Source organism: Mobula birostris, chromosome 8 (assembly GCF_030028105.1).
Source record: "Mobula birostris isolate sMobBir1 chromosome 8, sMobBir1.hap1, whole genome shotgun sequence".
Taxonomy (NCBI): Eukaryota; Metazoa; Chordata; class Chondrichthyes; order Myliobatiformes; family Myliobatidae; genus Mobula; species Mobula birostris.
The window spans coordinates 88,569,458-88,592,452 of record NC_092377.1 but is presented as its reverse complement, the minus strand read 5'-3'; the positions used below and the strand labels follow the sequence as shown (position 1 = coordinate 88,592,452).

At 44.5% G+C, this 22,995-nt stretch overlaps 1 protein-coding gene across 9 annotated transcripts in view; it reads right to left on the bottom strand.

Annotated features, from left to right (window-relative positions):
* syne1b (spectrin repeat containing, nuclear envelope 1b) overlaps positions 1-22,995 on the bottom strand; it is a 500,086-nt gene that overhangs the window by 227,021 nt on the left and 250,070 nt on the right. For all 9 annotated transcript variants that reach the window (XM_072265605.1, XM_072265607.1, XM_072265609.1 and 6 more), the window contains 6 exons: positions 18,589-18,753; positions 14,532-14,704; positions 13,476-13,629; positions 11,501-11,644; positions 7,136-7,300; positions 3,240-3,557 (listed from right to left, as the gene is read on the bottom strand). In XM_072265605.1, coding sequence (XP_072121706.1) covers positions 3,240-3,557; positions 7,136-7,300; positions 11,501-11,644; positions 13,476-13,629; positions 14,532-14,704; positions 18,589-18,753 — 1,119 coding nt within the window. The remainder of the gene's footprint in view (positions 1-3,239; positions 3,558-7,135; positions 7,301-11,500; positions 11,645-13,475; positions 13,630-14,531; positions 14,705-18,588; positions 18,754-22,995) is intronic.

The following is a 22,995-nucleotide window of genomic DNA, read 5'->3' as shown; positions in this document are numbered from 1 at the left end:
GGAGAGGGGAAAGGGGGAGGGGAAAGGGGGAGGGGAAAGGGGGAGGGGAAAGGGGGAGGGGAAAGGGAGGGGGGAAAGGGAGGGGGGAAAGGGAGGGGGGAAAGGGAGGGGTGTGGGAGGGGGAAGGAGATGGAGAGGAAGAGGTATATGTATATGCATACACACATCTATGTCTATATACAAGTGCATACATATAAAATAAAAATGGCATTGTTGAGCAAGTAACGACATTAATACTAAATATTTGTAGGTAATTAAAAAGGCTTAGGACATGATGTCTATTGTAGGGCAGGTGTACAAAAGGGTGGAAGTTATGTTTCAGTTATATAAACCTTTGTCTAGTCAAATCAGTTCTGGACACCACACCTCGGGAAAGTATAGCTGGAGTGGGTGGAAGTGTGAAGTTAACATTCATTGGAACGGGACCAAGATGGAAATGTAAAATTATGAGGGTAGTTGGCAATATATTAGGTTGGAATTCCTTTGAGTACAGAAACCAAGGGGCAATCTTTGATAGGGTAGTCAGAGCGAAACCACTTGCCTTGGGAAGGGCAGGAGAAGAGGGAGAAAAGGAATTACGTTTGAAACAAAAAGGCACTGCCAGGATACATTATCCATATAAAAAAATAGGAAAAATTAGGTTCAACTGAAAAAATTCAAAGTTAAAAATTTAAGTTTAATACTTCTCTTTGAGCTACATGAGAAAATATGAAATGGGAGTAGGAGGCCATTCAGCCCATCATGCTGCCCCACCATCCATAAGATTGTAGCTGACCTTCTACCTCAGCAACACATTCTTATCAAATCTCATCTCCTGTGTTTCCCTAATATCCAAAAACCATCCTTCTGTCTTGAACATTCACACTCAGTAACTGAGCCAACGTATCCTTTATGAGAGGAGAATTCCAAAGACTTTATAACCACTGGTTGAAGAAATTTCTCTTCGTCTCAGTCCCATATGGACCACTCCTTAATTTGAGGCTTTGACACCTTGATTTAAAACAGATTAGTTAGGGAAACATAAACTCCAAGTCTATTCTATCAAGTACTTTAATATTTTTGTACATTCCAATGAGGTCATCTCTCACTCTTCTAAGCTTGAGAGTAAAGGCCCACTCTGTTTAATCTCTCCTTTCACCTGGGGATCAGTCTGGTGAATCTTTACTGTACTTTCTCTATTTAAAGTAGAATTGTGTAATTAAAAAAAGAGGTGCAATTAGGTTTCTTGAAGAACATAAGGTGAATAAGTAACCAGGTCTTGATGTGATTGACCCCAGGCTATTGAGAGACAACAGATAAGATTATTGCAACATTCAACAAGATCTTTGACTCCTCTCCAGCCATAGGTGAAGTTCCTTTGTTCAAGAAAGGAAATAGGAATAGTCTGGAAATTATAGGCTGGATGAATCTCACATCACTGGTAGGGTGGCTATTGGAGGGAATTCTTAGGAATGGGTTTTGTGAGCACTGGGAAAAGCACAGCCTAATTAGGGACATAACTTTGTGCAGGACAGATCATGCCTTAAGAACGATTGGGATTGTCAAGCAGATGATGTTGTCTGCATGGATTTTATTAAGGCATTCATCAAGGCCCCTCATGGCAGGCCCTTTCAGAAGATTGAGATGCATTGGATCCATGGAGACGTGGTCATTTGGATTCAGAACTGGCTTCCCTTAGAAGATAGTGGGTAGTGGTCGATGAGTCTTATTCTGGTTAGATGTCTGTGACTAGTGGGGTGTTCCATAAGGATTTGTACTGAAACCTCTATCGTTTGTTCATATAGTTCATATATATTATACAGCACAGGAAAAGGCCTTTGGCCCAATTAGTCCATGTCCCATCCAAGGTAGTCCCATTTGCCAGTGCTTGGCTCTTAACCCAAACCTTTTCAATCCATGTACTTGCTCAACTGCCTTATTTTCACTGTGGATGTTCAGACCCTATTCACTTCAATCCCCCATCATGAAGGCCTTAAAGCTCTCCACTTCTTTCAAGAGGACTAGAACGTAAGTGCAAGATGTAATGCTCAGGCTTTATAAGGCATTGGTCAGGCCATATTTAGACTGTTTGTAAGAAGTTTTGGGCATCTTACCTAAGAAAAGAAGTACTGGCATTGGGATAAGGTCCAGAGGAGGTTCACCAGAATGTCCAGGGAATGAAAGGGTTAACATATGAGAAGCATTTGATGGCTCTGGGCCTGTACTCATTGGAGTTTCGAAGAATAAAGGGGAATCTCATTGAAACCTACTGAATATTGAAAGGTCTAGAGTGGACGTAGAGAGCACGTTTCCTATACCAGGGTAGTCTAGGACCAGAGGGCACAGCCTCAGAATAGAGGGATGTCCATTGAGAACAGAGATGAGGATGAATTTCTTTAGCCAGAGGTTAATGAATCTGTGGAATTCATTGTCACAGACTGACGTGGAGGCCAAGTTATTGAGTATATTTAAAGCGGAGGTTGAAAGCTTCTTGATTATTTACGGTGTCAAAGACTACGAGGAGAAGGCAGGAGAATAGGATTGAAAGGAATAATAAATCAGCCATAATGGAATGACAGAACAGACTTAATGGGTCAAATGGCTGAATTCTGTCCCCATGTCCTTTGGTCTTATGGATGAGGCCACTCTTAGTTTGGAAGAGCAACACCTCATATTCCATCTGGGTAGCCTCCAACCTGACGACATGAACATCGATTTCTCTAACGCCAAGTATTTTTCCCTCTCCATCTTCTGTCTTCTTGAATTCACCACTCTGCCCCCTTTACCTTTTCTCTTCTCCTCCCCTGCCTATCACCTCCTCCTGGTGCCCCTCCTCCCTCCCTTTCTCCCATGGTCTACCCTCCTCTCCTGTTAGATTTCTTCTTCCCCAGCATGTGCAGGCAGAAGAGATGAGGTATTATTACAAACTTGTAGATAGATGTTATTAGCTGAATTACTTTGGCACAACAATGTGAGACAAAGGACTTATTTCTGTGCTCTATGTTCTATTCCACATGATACTGAATTATCTATATGATGGTTAAGGGTATTAAGGGTAGTCAGTACTTAGGTGGAGTTAAGGTACATTATGTAATTCACTGGAAGTTCTGAAGTAGCTTCTGCTGTTGCTAATTTCTCTTTGTAATGTGCCACTGTCTGCAGAATCAGGGGGAATCTGATGGCAATGCATGACTGCGACTGTAGACTGCAGTCACTGGAGGCACGGAGCGGTGCACTATTGCTGCTGATATAGTGCTCACCTGCAGCTGCACCAATTGTGATTCCTTAGTGCTTCGGTCAGTCTTTCTACCTGACCGGAGATCAACCTTGCTCTCCAGGTCGGACAGCCACGTGTCCACCTCCTGGAACATCTTCTCCAGGCGACTGAGCGTGTTCAGGGTACCATTGACCTTCTCCTTTGCCTCGCCGAGCCTTCGCTGGTAGAGATGCCAGTCCCGTTGAGCAGATTCGAGAATGCGATCTTCCATATACATTGAGCCAGAGAGAGTCACCTTCTCCTGTGTCTTAAGCACAGCGTTCATCAGAGCTTGGCCCTCAGTGCATTGCCTCTCCAAGTCCTGTGAAACAATATTGGGGCATGTTAATACAAGTGTAAGGGGTTTCTTCTTTTATGTTACTGCGTAGGCTAATTAAAATGGCTTCTTTGTTATGTTATACTTGAGATGGCTTCTTTGTTATGTTAAATGCTGAGAAAGTTCTTGTGCTAGCAGTTTGTTTGGGTTAGATTAGTGATAATAGAGCGAACAAACCAACTGAGATAGATGTTATTCTTTCTCGTGTGTCTGTAAGTTATGGTGCTGCGTGGGTTGTGGGGCAGAAGGGGAGAGAGAGGGAGAGAGGGAGAGAGGGAGAGAGGGAGAGAGGGAGAGAGGGAGAGAGGGAGAGAGGGAGAGAGGGAGAGAGGGAGAGAGGGAGAGAGGGAGAGAGGGAGAGAGGGAGAGAGGGAGAGAGAGAGAGAGAGAGAGAGAGAGAGAGAGAGAGAGAGAGAGAGAGAGAGAGAGAGAGAGAGAGAGAGAAAACGAACAAACAAGGTGCTGTGAGTCAGCTAACGGGGTCGGACCCCGAGCAGGAGTCTGAGGTCCAGGGTGATCGGTGAGGAGAGGAGACGGAGACGGACTCGTGTGGAGCGTCTGGTCGACCACCGTTGTTGGTCCCAGGCGGCAGGTCGAGGTGATCCGAGGGGATCACAGGGTGAAGAAGGAAGGTCCCGAGCTCCAACTGTTTGTGCATGAAGAGATTGAACTTTGATAAGTGTGGCGCCTTTTATCTTCCTTTTATATTTTATTCTCTATTAATTATATAGTTCCAGTAATATCGATAAACTGTAAATCATTTAATCATATCTGGTGTATTGTCTGTTATTTGGGTGGGGTGGGGTACATCACACAGCATCCACACAAACTAATTACCCAGTTTGGCGGGGCCGAGGGCTGCTTCCCTTGACGACAGCGAGCTGAGCAACCCTGAGGCTTGCCGGGGGCTACACAAGGTGCGCAGCTTCTTGGAGAATTTAATGAAATGAACTGCGTTGTCCATGTCAGACAAACTTTGTTTAAGACGTTGCTCAGCCACACTTGGAATATCGTATGCAGTGCTGGTTACCCCTTTACAGTAGTGATGTGGAAGCTTTGGAAAAGAGTTAACCAGGATGCTGCCTGGATTAGAGGGCATAAGCTACAAGAGGTTGAACAAACTTACGTTGATTCCTGTGGAACATCAGAGGCTGATGGGAGACTTGATAGAAGTTTATAAGATTATAACAGGGACAGCTAGGTAGATGGTCAGAGTCTTTTTCCAAGGTAGAAATGTCAAGTCGTAGTGAACATGCATTCAGGGTGAGAGGGAGAGAATTTAAAGATGTGCAAAATAAGTTTTTTTTTGAAAAACACAGAGGGTGACAGGTGTCTGGAGAAGGCTGCCGGGGTAGTGGGGGAAGCAGATTCTACAGCGATAGTTGAAAGGCTTTGAAACAGACAGATGACTATCCATGGAATGGAGGAATATGGATCATGTGTGGGAAGAAGTGATTTAACTTGGAATCATAAGGCACTTCAGCACAGAAGCAGGCCCTTCAGCCCATCTAATCCATGCCGAACTATTGCTCTGCCCAGTCCCATAGACACGTATCTGAACCATACCCCTCCACACCACTCCCATCTATGTACTTAACCAACTTTGATATCGAACCTACATCTGCTACTTATGCTGGCAGCTCTTTCCACACTCACACCATCCTCCGAGTGAAGAGGTGCCCCCTAAGTATTTCACCTTTCACCCTTAATCTATGACCTCTAATTCTAGTCTCAACCAAGCTCAGTGGATAAAGCCTGCTTGCATTTACCCTATCTATACCCCTCATAAATTTGCCTATCTCTATTAAATCTCCCCTTTTCTCCTGCACTCCAGGGAATAAATCCTAATCTTTTCAACCTTTTCCTGTAACTCATGTCCTCAAGACCCAGCAGCACCTTGTAAATTTTCTCTGTAAGTCTGGACAAATGGCCATTTCCTGCGCTGCAGAGTTTTATGTTTTATGTTCTTGTTCAAGGTCAGCGTCCTAGCCAGGACAATTACAAATATAAAATGCTAGAAACTCCAGAAGATCAGGCAGCATCTATGGAAAAGAGTAAACAGTCAACATTTCGGCCTGAGACCCTTCATCAGGACTGGAGAAAAAAAATTGAGAAGTCAGAGAAAGAAGGTGGGGGGAGGGGAGAAAGAAGTACAAATTAGTAGGTGACAGGTGAAAGCGGGAGAGGGGACGGGGTGAAGTAAGGAGCTGGGAAATCGATTGGTGGAAGAGATAAAGGGTGGGAGAAGGGGGAATCTAACAGGAGAGGACAGAAGGCCATGGAAGGAAGGGAAGGGAGAGGAGCACCAGAGGGAGGTGATGGGCAGGTAAGGAGATAGGTGAGAGAGGAAAATGGGAATGGGGAACGGTGAAAGGGCGGGGAACATTACTGGAAGTTCAAGAAATGGATGCTCATGCCAACAGGTTGGAGACAATCCAGAATAAATACAAGGTGTTGCTCCTCCAGCCCGAGTGTAGCCTCATCGCAGCAGTAGAGGAGGCCATGGACTGGCCTGTTCGAATGGGAATGGGAATGGGAAGTGGAATTAAAATAGGTGGTCACTGGGAGATCCCATTTCTTCTTTAGAACAAGAAACAGAATTAATGTTTCAGGTCAAAGGTCTCTTATCAAATATGGAAGGAGAGAAAGCAGATTAACGTCAACCCAAGGGAGAACGAAGTAGGCGGAAGGGTGAGGTCAGCGTTGTCCAGGGCTAGGCTGTAAATGCAGTCACCTGTTCCTTGGTTAATGGAGGCACTCAAACAAAGGGATTGTTCACTGAAGCTGTGAGATGAGGTTATTAAAAAGCAAGATGCACAAACAGTATAAGTTTTCAGAATGCAGAGCTGAGGGGCATGCTTCACGATCAGAAAATAGTCTAATTTAGAGTTTTGGTGGTCGAGTCCTGGATCAGGAATTTGACCAATTAATCTGGACGGATATATTGATCTAGTACAATGGGAAGGCAGGGGTAGCATCATCCATACAAAACTAAGACAACCCAACCTCTCAGCTGACCGTAGTTATACAGTCATACATTATGAAGACAGCCTCTTCGACCCAACTTGTCATGCTGACTGAGTTGTCTACCTGAGCTGATCCCATTTGCCTGCACTGGCCCATATCCCTCTGAATCTTTCCAATCTTTGCACCTGTCAAAGTGCCTTTAAAATACAGTAATTGTACCTGCCTCGACACCCTCCTCTGACAGCTCTTTGTAAACCAACAGTGTCAATAAGCTGCCACTCATGTTTCTTTTAAATTTTTCCTTCTCACTTTAACCATGGCTACTTGTTTTAGACACCGTACCCTGGGAACAAGCATTAAAGACATGACATTACCTTGAAGGGGATCCCTCAGTCTCCAAAGCAATACAAGTGACATTACAAAACCAGAGGATACAGTCATTTACCCAAGTCCTATCTGTGGAATCTTGCTGTGCATCATATGGCTGCGACTTTCACTATTTTACAACGGAGTGGGTATTTCACACTGAATTGGTTGGGAAAACCATTTTCCTGAGCTTGTGAGATGCACTGTCCAGAGACAGGGTTCTGGATTACCTCGAGGTCCCGAAGCGTTTTTTCCAGATTTGCGACGTCATTGCCCAGGTGCGAGCAACAGCAGAGCTTCTCCTTCTCCTGCTCCAGCCACTCCTCGAACGCCTTCAGGCCCTGCTGGTACTCCTGGTGAAGCTGAACCAATTCCTCCGCTCTCCTTGTGCCCTCCTGGAAGCCAAAGCAAACAGGTTTCACAGCCTCACTGAGCAGGACCACTCCGCAGCAACGTCCTCATCAATGGCCAAAATGGCAACCTCCTCTCCCTACAATTCCCAAAGCGTCTCCCCAGGCAGGTGGGTAAAGATGGAGGTTCCAGGGGTAGTTGGTTAAGGAAGGCATGGTGGCACGGTGGTTAATATTGCTGCCTTACAGCTTTAGGGACCTGGGTCAAATCTGGTCCTGGGTGCTGTCAGCACGGAGTTAGCATGTTACCCCCCCCCCCCCCATAAGTGCACGATTGGATACAATAGGGTCTTTTAAGAGACTCTTAGGTAGATACACGGAGCTTAGAAAAATTTAGAAAAATAAGAGGGCTATGCACTAGGGAAATTCTAGGCAGTCTCTAGAGTAGGTTACATGGTTGGCACAACACTGTGGGCCAAAGGGCCTGTAATGTGCTGTAAATTTCTATGCTCTATGTTCGATTTCCTTTTGGTGCTCTGGTTTCCCCACATCCCAAGGATATGCTGGTGGGTTAACTGGCTGTTCTAAATTACCCCTTAGTGCAGTTAATGCTAAAGGGAGCAAGGAAAGGTCGATAGGCTTGTGCAGAGCTGCAGGGGATGGGGCAGACTGAACTGCTTAGCTGAGAGCTAATGGTTGGTATATCCCTGTTATAGTAAGTGCGCATTCAAGAGGAGGTGCAGCAAAGTCCACGCACCAAGGGATGAGATAAGGTCCAGGGACTGAGAGCGGGTGTCTGGCTGTGAAGAAACTGGGTCAAGTCAAAGTGCTAGTCCTGGGGTGGTGGAGAGTTCAAGCCCAGACCTCAAAGGAGGCAGGTTAAGGGCAAGCCATAGGTGAGGTGGGTTAACCCTTGAAAAGGGTTAAGGGTGAGGCTGTTTAAAGATGCGTCTCTATTCATCAGGTTGCCAATACTGTATGGCAAAAAGAAAGTCTGCGCCTGTGTTCAGAGCTTGTGGTGCCTTCCTGGTAAGGGTACTAACAATACTCTTAGTTCAGAGGTCAGACATGAGCCAGCAATGCTGCTGCCTTCCAAAAGGCCCATGTCAACCCTTCATATTAACCCTTATCCACTTACCTGACCCCAGGCTCTGCTCAGTGCCCAGTGAGTCAGAAATAAGCACTGTCCTCCTGGCGGCACTCGAGGCTCCTAAAATACGTAGCAAGGCTGCACACAACTGAAACAGTCACGTGGCAGCAGTGAATTTTCTCAGCACTTCCAAGCCCCGATTAGTTCAGCTATTAATCTTCCGTAGGCCCATCTGTGGAAGAGTCTGCCTTGTCATCACCCCAGAAGCCACAAAACTGGAGTGGAGACAAGGCACTCCCAGCTGTGAGGGGCAGCCTAAGAAGAAGGACACTTCAGGTATTATATGATGATCACCATCACTTAACCCTTTCAACCAATGACTCCGCACTCTACCACCTTCAAGACCAATGAAGAGGAATGTCGACTCAGACCATGAGAGGCCTGCATCGGACATTTTCATGCCTTACAAGGCGTAGGTTGGCAGTCTGTGTGGGGCACCACTCCTCGCACAGACACTAGAGCAATGTGTGGTTAAGTGCCTTGCTCAAGGGCACAAACACGCTGCCACAGCTGAGGCTCGAACTAGCGACCTTGAGGTAACTAGACGAACGCCGTAACCACTTGGCCCCGTGCCCAACACAAATAAGACCAATAAAACCTCCATGTAACACATACAAAATGCTGCAGGAACCCAGCAGGCCAGGCAGTATCTATGGAAAAGAGTACAGTCGATGTTTCGAGACCTCCATGTGTAGTTCCTTCAAATAAATCCAATACTCCAGATGGTATCCAATCAGAGTATTGTCCTGGGCAGATGGCACAGACTCCTGGTCTCCACACTGTGCTAGATACTTGATGAAAACTCCTGCCCTTCAATAATATGAATGCTCATAGCAACAAATTAACTGCATCTTGGTATGGAGAGGCTGCCTGTGAGGCTGGAGGAGACAGGGAGCTGAGAGCTGCACTGTGCTTAGATTGGTGAATGTGGATGTTGCTGGGGACTGGCAGAGCTGCTCTATGTGCTGAGAGATGACTCAGACACTCATCACCACCAGTTGGATATAATGGAAGTTGTTCTAGCCCAGTCTCCATTCTTGACCACTCAGCTCTCCCAAGCCCGGACGTGATCAGTCCTCAGCAATGGCCCACACTCAGAATAGGCTTGTGTTAGATTTGTGCCAGCGTCAGTGTACATCCACAAATACTTTTAGGGAGTATGGGGTGGGGCAGATGTACATGTGAGTGTTCAGACTTAAGGACCAGAGCACTTTAATAAATCGCCACTCTACAGAGCAGTATAAAGCAAGATACCATTGTACCCATACATCACCTTGTTGTGATCTCTGCACATGAACTTGTAGACTCCAGTCAGTTCAGACTGGTAACAACATCTCCAGCACGATCTCCATCAGCACAGTTGCACTGCAGGGATTTGAGCTTAGCCCCGTGCTCTATTTGCTTTACACCTATGACTGTGAGGCTAAGCACAGCTCCAATGCCATATTTAAGTTTGCTGATGACACCACTGTTGAGGGCTGATTCAAAGGTGGTGATGAATCACATACCGGAGGGAGACTGAAAATCTGGCTGAGTGGTGTCACAACAACAACCTCTCGCTCAATGTCAGCAAGACCAATGAACTGATTGTCAACTTCAAGAGAGGGAAACCAGAGGTCCATGAGCCAGTACTCATCAGAGGATCAGAGGTGGAGAGGGTCAGTAACTTTAAATTCCTGGGTGTTACTATTTCAGAGAATCTGCCCTGGACCCAGCATGTAAGTGCAATCGTGAAGAAAGTATGGCAGTGCCTCTACTTTCTCAGGAGTCTGCGGAGATTCAGCATGACACCTAAAGCTTTGACAAACCTTTATAAATATGTGGTGGAGAGTGTACCGACTGGCTGCATCACAGTCTCGTATGGAAACACCAATGCCCTTGAATGGAAAATCCTGCAAAAGGTAGTGGATTCAGCACAATATATCACCGGCAAAACCCTCGCAACCATTGAGCACATCTACATGAAACGTTGCTGTAGGAAAGCAGCATCCATCTTCAGAGATCCTCACCACCCAGGCCATGCTCTTTTCTTGCTGCTGCCATCAGGTAGAAGGTACAAGAGTCTCAGGACTTGTATCACCAGGTTCAAGAAGAATTACTACCCCTAGTTATTAGGCTCTGGAATAAAAGGGGATAACTACACTCACTTGCCCCATCATTGAGGTGTTTCCACAACCAATGATCTCACTTTAAAGACTCTTTATCTCATTATCTCAAGTGCCCATAGGAAAATGAATCTCAGGGTTGTATATGGTGAAATATATGTACTTTGATAATAAAGTTTACTTTGAACTTTGAATCCCCTTATTTTTACTCAGTTACAGACCCTAACTTTGCACCACTTTAGGAAATACTCCGATCAAACGTTCCCCAGTCTGAAGTGAATGATTTCACACATTCCCCCTATCTGACTCCATTTCCCCAAACACCCTTGGATGTTCTCAATCTTCTGATTCCCTGATGCCCGGAACCTCCACAGCTCTCCAGGCCACGACTCCATCCTGTGATCCCAAGATCAGGGTATCTTGTATCCTGACACAGCCCTCCATTCCCCACCCCCCATTTTTTTCTACTAACTTCACCCATCAAAGTCTTCCTGCAGCTTTCTGCTTCTATCCACTTCATTCAACCCTAGCTCTCGCATAAATGACTTATGTCAGATAGCAACCTGGAATTGACACCTTTGGGAGAGAGGCACCCTCTTTCCGAATAAGGAAACAAAATCCATCACATTCCAGATTTGATTGCAAGGGATTTCATGTTATTATTCTGAAGAAAAATGAGGAAGTCCTCCTTCATATCCTGTCCAAGATTTACCTGATGACGAATGCAAAACTAGAGAATGCAGAAAACACTCATTAAGTCAGGCAACATTTGTGGAGGCAGAAACAAGCATAACATTCCAAGCCCATGGTCAACCAGAAGAATAGCACTTGTATTTTGCATTACCAATGACTAATTGGTGTTTGTGGGATCTTAATGTGTGCACAGGAAGCACCTTTGTAGCAGTGGCTTCTTGTAAACAACTTTGGAACATGTGGTGAGAGGAGCCATTGTAACCATACTCTGCACTGGCTTTGTTTCATGTAGCGTACCTTTGCCTTGTCACTCAGATTGTTAAAACGTTCCTGAAGCTCTTGCAGTTCCAAACGTGTCACATAATGCTGAGCCATGCTTTCCCCTTTAGCCTGGATGGTTTCCAGCAGATGGCTGTGACTCAGGGTGTCTTCATACAGTAGCTGGAAGGACACAATGCACACCATGTTCAGTTTACTGAAGAGAAACTGGACACGTCAATTTAGAACACCTCACAGCTTTTCAGTACAATATGTCAGTGGGGTTGAGAATGGGAAATTCCAACTGATTTACTAGTTTCTATTAGAGGAAATGTTCTGACCTCTTAACCTACATGTGACCGCAATTCCAAAGTTTCATGTTTGACTTCTGCATTCTGAAATTGCCTAGCAAGCCACCCAGTTGTAATAAAGCAGCCACATTAAGATGGTCCACTACCACATTCTCACGGCAACAGGTGATGGCGTTATAATTAAAAGCAAAACTAATTATCCAGATTTACATTCTTCCAATTTGTTCTCCGACATTTCCATTCCCCACACTCCCACCTACCACCCCTATAGTTTTGTTTCCTTCTCTGATAGAGAATAAGGAATACCTCTCTTTGACCCTCACAATACTTTGCCCAAAAGGGCCATTCTCCATGCACACCATATTCTGTGGCACTGCCCTGGCACATTGCATGCATGTACATCAAGGTTCCAGCAGATGTCACTAGCTAATGGAGTGGGGCAGAGTCAGAAACTTAGTCCACCAGTTCAACCCAGATATATGGTACAATGCCATCATGCATAATGTTGCTGAATCCATCCAGCATCCTGCCACTGTTCGTCCAGGAGCTTAATGGACTTGGTTCACACCCATGTAATGTGCTTAATTATTCAACCAAACATTAATCAAGGATTTAGCAATCTAACACAAACCCACAAACTCATTCTGTAATTGAAATAGTGACAGGGAGAGCATGTTTTTGATAAGAAATTAAAATCAGGATGAGCCTGCCCAATCATGGAATAAACAGCTCCGATATATTAACCTAATAATGGCAATTACTGTTTATTTTAAAGCACTCTTCCAATGACCTGCTCAACACCTCTCCCTCACACAACATCACCTCAGACAAACTTAGCTCATTTGCCTTTTGTGGGATTTGTTATGCTTTCACTGGCAGCCCTAGAACTGCACAGGAGATGGCAATCTGGCCTATTGATCATGCATCAGTTCCTTTCCAGAGAATCTAATTGGTCCTGCACGCCCCCCCCCCCCCAACTTTCCCCACTTCCCTGAAACATTTTGCTCAAGTGCTTTGCTAATTCTTTTTTTGATGTTAATATTTCATCTATATCAGCCACTATAAAACTGATGTCCTCACAAGTCTCCTGCCAGTCATCTTAAATCTGTGCTCAAATGATCATCAAGGCCCTTCGGACAATGGAATATGTTTGTCAATATTTCCTCTCTCTAAACACTTTATGATTGTAAACATCTCTATCCAATGTTCTCCACTTCTATCTTGTGAGGAGAATAACTCCAACTCCTGTAATCTATCTAAGTAAATGTTGACCCTCATCTCAAGAACATTTTACTAGATTTCATCTGTCCTGCCTTCAAAGCCTTCATGTCCTTTCCAACCTGATGTCTTTAATGAGTGCCACATCATGGTTTTATGGGTTTAATATAACTTCCTTGTTTTTATAATGTGCAGGGACCTATCTACTTCAGTAACTGGTTGATATCTATCAAGGCACCTTCAAAGAAAACTTATCCATTCAACAGCACATGCACTTCACAAGGAACCCAACAGTAGGCAGCACCTTGGCAAGACCTGACTCAGTGATAGAGGTAAACAAATATTTTCTTTCACATTCTCAAATATTTTAACATTCAGATATTTGCCAGTTCATTAGAAAAGAAAGAGTGGTGCAGTTCTGTCTGTCAAACTTCACTCTGCCTGGCTCAAGAGGCAGGTTTTTCCTGCCTCTAGCCTCCACTCACCTTGGCTTTGCCTAATCCTGTGGCTTTGTCCCTAAGTTCTGTGCATTGTCTTTCAGAAGCCTTCAGATCTCCCTCCATCCGATCCATCCAGCTCATGAACTGCCGGACATCATCCTGGTAACTAGTCCACTGAGATAAAGCGGCTTCCAATTGGCTGTGTGCAGGATTAAACATGTTATTAGTGCAAATTATCTGAAATGCTATCATAAAATTCATCATCCAGTCTTGAAGTTAAGTGTTCTGAGCATGTCTTGAATATCTGACTTACAGTCCCAATGACAATGACACAATCCTTGTAATGGCAAAGTATTCCAGTTGGAATCATTTGGGCTGATGCTAAATGCCTTTTGAATAAGGCAAAAATTATTTCAGGTTCATGAAACCCGGGCACTTCCAAGCCAATCACTTCGTTAATCATTCTCTGTGATGAAACCCAGAGGGTCTGTAGAACTGAAACTTGTGATATGTGGAACACCACACACAAAATGCTGGACAAGCTCAGCAAGTGAAGCTTTGAGGAAGAGGTCTTGGCCTGAAATGTCGACTGTTTATTCTCCTCCATGGATGCTGCCTGACTTACTGATTTCCTCCAGCATTTTGTGTGTGTTGCTTAGGATTCCCAGTTTCTGCCAAATCTCTCGTGTCAGCTCTGTGAAGTTTACTGGAGGGGTGAGCCCAAGAACTCTCAGGCCTTGGGCTGCAACTTCCAGTTCACGCAGGTACACCTCTGACACCAAGTGCACTTGCAGGGCCTGAAGTATGCATAATGTTCATCAATCCACTGGGTGTTTGCTATGCTAATGCAGCACATTATTGCAGCCCACACAGAGCACATGCATCACACATTTGCCTGCACCAGACGCAATTCATGGTTTTTTTTTGCATGTCACACACTCAAAACTCTTTTGCAAATGCAATACATTCTGCCCCATGATACACTTGGGTTTAGGAGCACATGGTGATCGTCAATGTTGGTTGATGCCTCAACATCTCTGTGGTGGCCTTGGTCCCGTTTAGTGCCAAAGTTTAATCCTATCACAGCCGTGAGGAACTGACCTTTTGCATTGAATGGAGAAAGAAAGAAGCGAGTCCCAGGAATCTTTCAGGTCTTCCATCTGCTTGCAGATAGCAGCTGTACCTTCAGGGGAAGTACTCCTCAGAACAGACTCCCCACGGGTCAGCACCATCTTCAGCTGAATCTCCTTTTCCTGTCTGAGTGCAAGGAGAGCCTGTCGGAAGAGTGATTCAGTTCCAGTTAGGAGAGCTCACAAATGCCACCTGCCCAGAGGAAGTTCATTCATAGAGATGGTGGTCATCAGTGATAAAGCGGGTGATTATCTCTCATCCCTAGTGACCTATTGGAAGCTAACAGTAGATTTCCCTGCAGGTCTGTTTAGCGAAGACACGCTTTTCACACTATTGATGTCATAGAATCATGCAACAAGAAAGCAGGCCCCCTGGTCCTCCATGTCCATGTCAATTACCTCACAATGATCCCATTAGCCAGCACTTTGTCCAATACTCAGAGAGGTCTTAGGTAAGAGGACTTTGACCCAGTGGAAATGAAGAAACGGCACAAGGTATGTAAAGGTGGATAACGTGAGAATGGAGGGAAATTTGAAGGAAGTGGTTTTCCCATCCACCTGCTGCCCACTTCACTCTGGGGGGTAGAGGTTGTGAGCAAAGTTCCCTCTAACTTATGATGACCAGTGTGCGCAAAAATCTTTAGCTTTCTGCACAGCGACAACAACATGAGCGCACTGAATTTTTAAGTGGAAGCAAGCCTGAAGCTATTCTGAGGATAATAATCTACCAAGTCCAGTTTGTTGTTCATTGATCAAAAGAAATAAAATAATTATCATCATTGAGTCTTATTTCTCATCTACTATACAACAACACGTAATAATATCCATCTTTTCATATGTTATTAAAGTTGTTTGAAATGGTCAAACAAAACTTGTAAAATTACAAAGCTAGTTGACAAAATATCCAGATTGGTATTTTATTTGGAAATCATTGCATACAGCACAGATTTTGCAGCTTAATTACATGTTTCATTAAGCCATTTCGTTTCAAATGAATGAGCAGTTCTTTTGCGCTTCACGCCCTTTGCTTCTTTGGAATTCAATAATTTCTTCAATAAAAAAAGTATAAATAAGCCCGTCTAAAATCTGCAGACAAATCATTGCAAACTCCACATTGTCAACACCGTCCACGTCAGAAACTGGAAAAGGAAATGTAATTATGTACAATTGTGAAATATACTTAACGTGCCAACGAGGCAGAGGGTGACAACCTTTTGTGAGCAGTTAACGTACCTTTGTGCACTAGTAGCAAAAGATGTGTGCGCACGCACACCTTAGGGGGAACATTGGTTGTGAGTTTGGAAGGGGCTGACAAGGAAGCCTTGATGAATGGATGTGGAGCCTCCTGAACATACTGCAGGTTCTGAGCACCAGTAGTTGATTCCTAACTAAGAAGGTGTTAATGCTGAAGAACATTTCCTTCAGGTCCTCAAGCAGTGAATGATTCTGTCTGTGGTAACATTTTGTCCTGGCCCATGTAGAGTTATTCCTACATTACTGCTGGGTCGAAATCCTGGGCCTTCCTACCTCTATGGCTCTATATCGGACTAATCCTGGTAAATAGGATAAGCACAAATGGGAAATGGATAGTCAGTGTGGACAAAGTGGGCTGATTGGCCTGTGTTCTTCCGTTGCTTTAAATACCCTTCACTCATCTGAGTGAGTTCCATTACTGGGAACACATGAGGAAGCAAAACAGAGAAATTAGGGTCATTACTTTCCAGTCCTCGTTGGTCAGGAACATCATAGAGCTCAGAAATAAAATCCCCATCTCAGCTAGTCTCATTTCCATCAAACCTTTCCCATGTACCTGTCCAAGCACCTTCTAAACGTCGTTGCTGTACCTGCCTTAATCACTTTCTCTGGGTGAAAATATTGCCTATCAGAGGTTCCTATTAAATCTCTAGTTCTGGGTTCCTTACGCTGGGAAAAAGACTATGTTCATTGACCCGATCTATGACCCTCATGATTTTATGCACCTCTATAAGATCAACCCTCATCATTCCAGAGACGAGGAAGTTAGATTATGAGGAGAGATTGGGTCACCTGGGACTGTACTCACTGGAATTCAGAAGGATGAGAGGAGATCTTATAGAAACAAATAAAATCATGAAAGGGATAGATGAGCTAGAAGGGGGGAAGTTGTTCCCACTGGTAGGTGAGACTAGAACTAGGAGACATATCCTCAAGATTCGGGGGAGTAAATTTAGGACAGAGATGAGGAGGAACTGCTTTTCCCAGAGTGGTGAACTGGGGAATTCTCTGCCCACTGACGCAGTGGAGGCTACTCCAGTAAATATACTTCCGACAAGGTTGGATAGATTTTTGCATACCAGGGTAATTAAGGGTGATGGGGAAAAGGCAGGGAGTCCATGGTCAGATCAGCCATGAGCTTACTGAACGGTGGAGCAGGCTCCTACTCCTATTTCTTGTGTTCTTGTTCTCCATTGCTCCTGTGCTCAATGCCCCAGCCTGCTCAGCCTCAATTCATAACTCACTCCGTTAAGTCCCAACATCACCCCCATGTAGCTCCTCTGCACTCTTTCCAGCTTAATGACATTTTTCCTTTTACAGGGTGACCAAATCTGAAACGATATTCCACATGAAGTCTCACAAGCATACTGTACAACAGCAACATAACTTCCCAATCACCGTACTGATTAATGAAGGCCAGCATACTAAAAGCCTTCTTCGCCTGTGATGCCACTTTCAGGGAACCACGTACTTGCAGTGGAACATTACCTTCCTGAACTGCCACAAAATGCGCAGTGAACGGACTCTATTTAGTCGGGAAGGTGGAGCATCCAGGAATTTAGACCTGGCATCGATGAATGAATGGTGCTCAGCATCTAAATCCAGATGACCTGAGACAAAGAACACTCCTCACACTGACCCAGCTCTCTGGCATTTTTAAAAAGCTCTGCTATCAGCAGTTAGTTTAAAAGATCACAGGCGAACATGTTTGGCTGCTGGTGGAGAATGGATCCTATTGTATCACAGAATCTTGCATCACCTTCACCCCTTTTTTGACAGGTCTCCATAAAGTGTTTGAAACTGAAACTGAAAAACTAAACTTTCAAGTTTTTGTAACAGCAAAGTGTGTTAGCAGAAGTTACCAAAATTCCTAAATATGTAAGGGTCTTTTATCCATGTACCTATCTAAGAGCCTCATAAATGTCCCTAATGCATCTGCCTCTACCACCAGCCCTGACAGTGTGTTCATGCACTGACCATTCTCTATGTAAAAAAAACTATCTCTGACATCACTCTGTTCTATCCCCCAATCACTTTAAAATTACGCCCTCTCGTTTAGCCATTAGCACCTCACATTTGACCTAAATGCTTACCCGTAGCTCTTCACACACACATATAACGTTGCTTATTCCCTGATGTACTTCCTGTTTAATGAAATCCATTAGGCCTCCAACTATAGTACTGGATCCGATCATTCCATATTGTACAGGATATGGACATGTGATCCAGTCTGACACTCCAGTGCGATTCCGAAGGAAGTGCACTGCTGGAAGAGCCACCCTTTGATTAACACGTTAAAAGGATAACCCTTTTGCTCATTCTGAGCAACGCAGAATACTTCAAGATATTCTTCGTAGCAGATGAGTTCTCCCTCGTGCCGTGGACAACACATTATACACACTGCATCCTCAATCTGGACTCCACCTTGGACGGTTCCAAGTTTGGCTGCGAAAAGAGGAGGGTTGGACATGGGGCTAGCAACCCCATCCTGTAAAATCCTAGGGCCACAGAAATGCCGACAGAAGATCTGGAGACCTCGTACCCTCGCCTAGAAGATGTATAATGGGCTACACCCGGGGACAATTTGGAAGACTGGTCTAGGACAGAGAATTCTGGCAAGCTGCTATCGAAGGCCTATGCTCCAGTAGGGGTGATGTACTTAAGCAAAAAAACAAACAATTCTTGATCTGCTCCCTCTTCAGATGAGATTCAAAGCTGGGAACCCGTATTTGGGTAACCAGACTTGTGAGGATAACGTAACCAATGAAACTCACCTCAACCTTTGCCATCCGGTTGTCTAGCATACTTTTATCAGCAGTGGGGGTACAGTAGGATTCCAGCATGTGCCTGGCATCGGCCACCCAGTCCTGCAGCTCCTTCAGGCCCTGTGAGAACTGCTGGTGTTCTGTTACAGTCCGCTGAACCCTTAAAGCCTTTTCCTGAAATCCAACAAAAAGGACAGAAACAATTCTCACAAAATCATTATATTTCATGTTTTGTTTATACGCAAGCAAATGTAAATTCCATCACAAGCTAACTAACACTTTGTCAGCAATGGTACGCCCGAAGCCAGGCTATCTTCCAGCACTTTTCCTTCTGAAAGCCATTCTTGAAACTGCTCCCATTACCCCTTTGGACTGTCTCTTTCAGCACCCGGCCATTTGCTGCATGAAAACATTTCCCTTTAGAACATCACCAAGTTTTGAGACAAAACAGATTCTCTTGCCAGTCATTTTACAGCTAGCAATTCAAACACACACTTCTCATTACTTACTCTTATTGAAACCAATCATTTTGAAAACTAAGTTGTCCCAAGAGTGAACAGCTCTACTTTTTTATTGTTTCTGCAAACATTTATGAGATTGCTTATCACCTGCTTAAGTTAAACCCACTGGGAAGCAAGCCACAGTATGAGATCCAGTACCCTCAGTTTGTATAGGACATGTACACAGAATCTAGTCTGACACTCCTATAGGGTGCACTGTTGGGAGCGCCAAGGAAGACACAAATTGTTGGGGAACCCATTCTTTGACTAAAGACGTCCCTTTGTCCACTCTGGGAAGCTGCCCACCGTACAGCCAGCTACTTGCCCACTGCATGGGCATGCTAAGTTGGCAAGAAAATGTGCTGCAACACTCGCAACAAAGCCTTTGTTCATGGTGGTCCCACAGAGGAGCAATGGCCGGCATGGGGGACTATTTGCAATAGGGGTAGCTAGCTGCTAACTGGTGGCAGACGCACTTGTCGGAAGCGTGCATAAAGCATTAGCTACAAGCCCCTGGTCGACATATGGATTGGTGACCTCAGGCATGATGCTCTACAAAAATGTATGGCACAGAAGAGGGCCAGTGGTTGGGCCAAAAAAAAAAAATAGCCATTTAAGCTCTTCCCAAATTTCTTTTTTCTGTGCCGGGGCTGGGAGGTTGCAGCACATCAAGTGCTCCCAACCCGGGGTTCATGGACCCCTCGGTTAATGGCATAAAAAAGGTTGGGAACCCCTGTCCTAAATGTATGGAGAGATCCTGTCTCCACTCCACTTTTAGACACTGTCCTGGCTCCCTACACTCTTCAAGTGAAATTGATTTTGCTCCATCTTCCTTTAATCCTTCTAGCAACTACTCTGCATCTTTTTTCCCCTAGCTTGTGATGTTTCTACTTGGGGAAATACATCTTTGCTGTTTACCCTATCTATGTCTCGCATCATCTTGTACACTTCAATTAAATCTCCCCTCAGTATCCACAGAAAAGGATGAGTGAGGAGAGGGCAGAGTGTGTGGTCAGTGGAGTTGTCCTGTTAGGAAAGATAAGCAGTGGGCCTATACTTACTCGATTTTAGAGGAATGAGAGGTGATCTCATTGAGTTGTACTTAACTCTTATGAGGATTGACACTGAAAATGAGGGGATGAAGTTGCCTCTGGCTGGGTTGTCCAGAGCCTGGAGTCACCGTCTCAAAATAAAAGGTCAGCCATTCAGGACTGTGAGAAAAGAAATTCCTTCATCCAGAGCCAATAATTTTTTTTGGAATTTTTTACCCAGAAGGCCTACGAAGGCTCAACTGCAGAATATATTCCAGCAACTGGTAGATAATTAGATGCAAGAAGAACCAAGGAATATGGGGTTAGTGCAAGAAGGTGATGCTGATTTAAAAAATCATTTGTAATCTTATTGAATGGTAGAAGAAGCACAAAGGACCAAATGGCCTACTTCTGCTTCAATTTCTTAAGCCAATTACAAACTACACTGTCATCACCATAATTCTCAGCCCCGGCAACATTCTCCTAAGTATGCTCTGCAGTGCTCACATCCATCCTGTGGCATGGCAGCTAGGATTGTACAGCACAAATCAGCTGTGACTTTACTATATTCAATTCAAATATGATCTCTCTGCTCTAATGCTTCATCTATTGACCAATGAAGGCAAGCAGTCCATGCCATTTCTTAATCACCTTCCCTGTTTCTTCCACAAGCCTCAGGGATTTGTGGATATGCTCTCTAAATTCCCTGTTTTTCTTTTAAGGATCCATTCCCCTGCTTTGTTTGTACTCCCCAGATGCACTACCATTTCTGACTGAGTTCCATCTGTCACTTTCTTTACACACATAAAAAAAATGAGGAGCATGAATAGGCCACTTGGCCCCTCAAGCTTGCGCCATCATTTAGTAAGATCAAGGCTAGTATTATGCAAAGTTTGACCAGCCCATTGATGTCTTCTTGCTGCCTGGAACTTCCTTCTGCACTACAAGCAGAATGAAATTCCAGGCAATAATTTTGACAAATGAAAACCCAAAAGTAAAATTCCTAACAAGTGTGAACACTGTAAGCACCTTCTATTCCATTACAAACACTGTGTGACTGGATTCCCTGCAAGTAATTTTATGCACTCAAACATGTGACTCCTTAGACCTTCCAAACCAACGATGAAGGACAAGAGCACCAAGCCATACACCACCCTGACATGGAAATACATTGCTGTTCCTTCACCGCCGCTGGGGTTAAAATCCTGGAACTCTCTCCCCGACGATACCGTGGCTGTACCCTCATATCAAGGACTGCAGCGGTTCAAGAAGATGGCTTACCAGCACAGTCTCAAAAGCAACGAGGGCAGGTAATTAAATTAGGGGGCAAGTGTTATAAGAGGAAGTTAGACAAACTCAGGTTGTCTTCTCCGGAGTTCTGAAGGCTGAAGGGAGACCTGATAGAAGTTTATAAACTCATGAGGGAGGCATACATAGAGTCGATAGCTGGTACCTTCTTCTACTAAGAACATGCATTTAAAGTGAGGGGGGAAAAGGGGAAATGTTCAAAAGTGAGGTGTGGGGCAGGATTTTTTGTATATACAGAGAGCGCTGGCTGCCTGGAGTGCTGTGCCAGGGGTGATGGTAAAGGCAGATACAATCGAGGTGTTTAAGATACAAATGAATGCGCACAGAACGAAGGGATAGGGGCCATGTGCAAGCGGAAGCAATTAGAAGTCAGTAGCTTAATTAGTTCAGCACAACATTGCAGGTGAAAGAGCCTGTTCCTGTGCTGTACTGTTCTATGTTCTAAATGCTGGCTCAGACTGCAAAGCCCATATGTGGATACAATAGGGTCTTTTAAGTGACTCTTGGATAGGTACATGGAGCTTAGAAAAATAGATGGCTATGGGTAACCCTAGGTAATTTCTAAGGTAAGTACATGTTCGGCACAGCATTGTGGGCCGAAGGGCCTGTATTGTGCTGTAGGTTTTCTATGTTTCTATATAACTTGAAAAAATATCTTTTTAAAACCAAATGGCATTTAGCAAGAGATAAGAGTCTTGGTTGCAGTTTTCGTACCAACAGTGAAATCATGAGACAGATTTGCATACTTGATTAAAAATGAGGTGATTTTTCACTCACTGATTTAGGTTATGCAGTGTGAAAATCACGTTTGCTAATTCAACTTTCACATGTGCATAATTCATGCTGCAGCAGATTTTGATCCCATCGCTGTAAAAGAGTATAACAGTGCTTTACAAACAGCACTGACAGGTTGACATTGAATAATAATCACCCCCAGCTGTGTAATCTGAATAATTCCACACAGCGGCGCTTGTCCAGAATGGAGTTAGTGCTCTGAGCTAGCTGCTTGATGGCCCTCCTGCTTCTAATCAGGAAGCTGAGGGTTCAACTCCCAGTGCATGTCTGTGAGCACATAATACTGCTAGTGCAAAGCTGGGTAAAATATCAAATTTGGGTGAATATCCTGTAGCTCTATCTTGAAGGCAAGGTAGTTTCCTCTCTCTCCACATCATTGTGAACTCAATTCAGAGGTTTACAAGAACAATACTTAAAGGAGCTGGTTTTCTTATGAGGGAAAGTTGGATAGTCTGGGTCTGTATCCCTGAGTGAGGGGGAACTTGACGGAAATGTACAAGATGCAGCGAATTGAAAAGGCGGATGCGGAGAGGATCCCTCCTCAGTGGTAAAATCTAGAACTAGGTGGCCAATGTTTAAAAATGAGGGGCCAAGAGTTCAGGAAACGTGAAACTTTTTCTCAGAAAGTTGAGTTTGTGATTCTTTAGAACTCTTCCTCAAAGGACAGTGGAAGCAAAGTCCTCCAATATACTGAGGTAGGTAGATTCTAGGTAAGTGGTGGGGTAGGGTGGGGTGGCGGAAGGAGAGAAAGATTATCACAGATACACAGGAAGGCAGAGTTT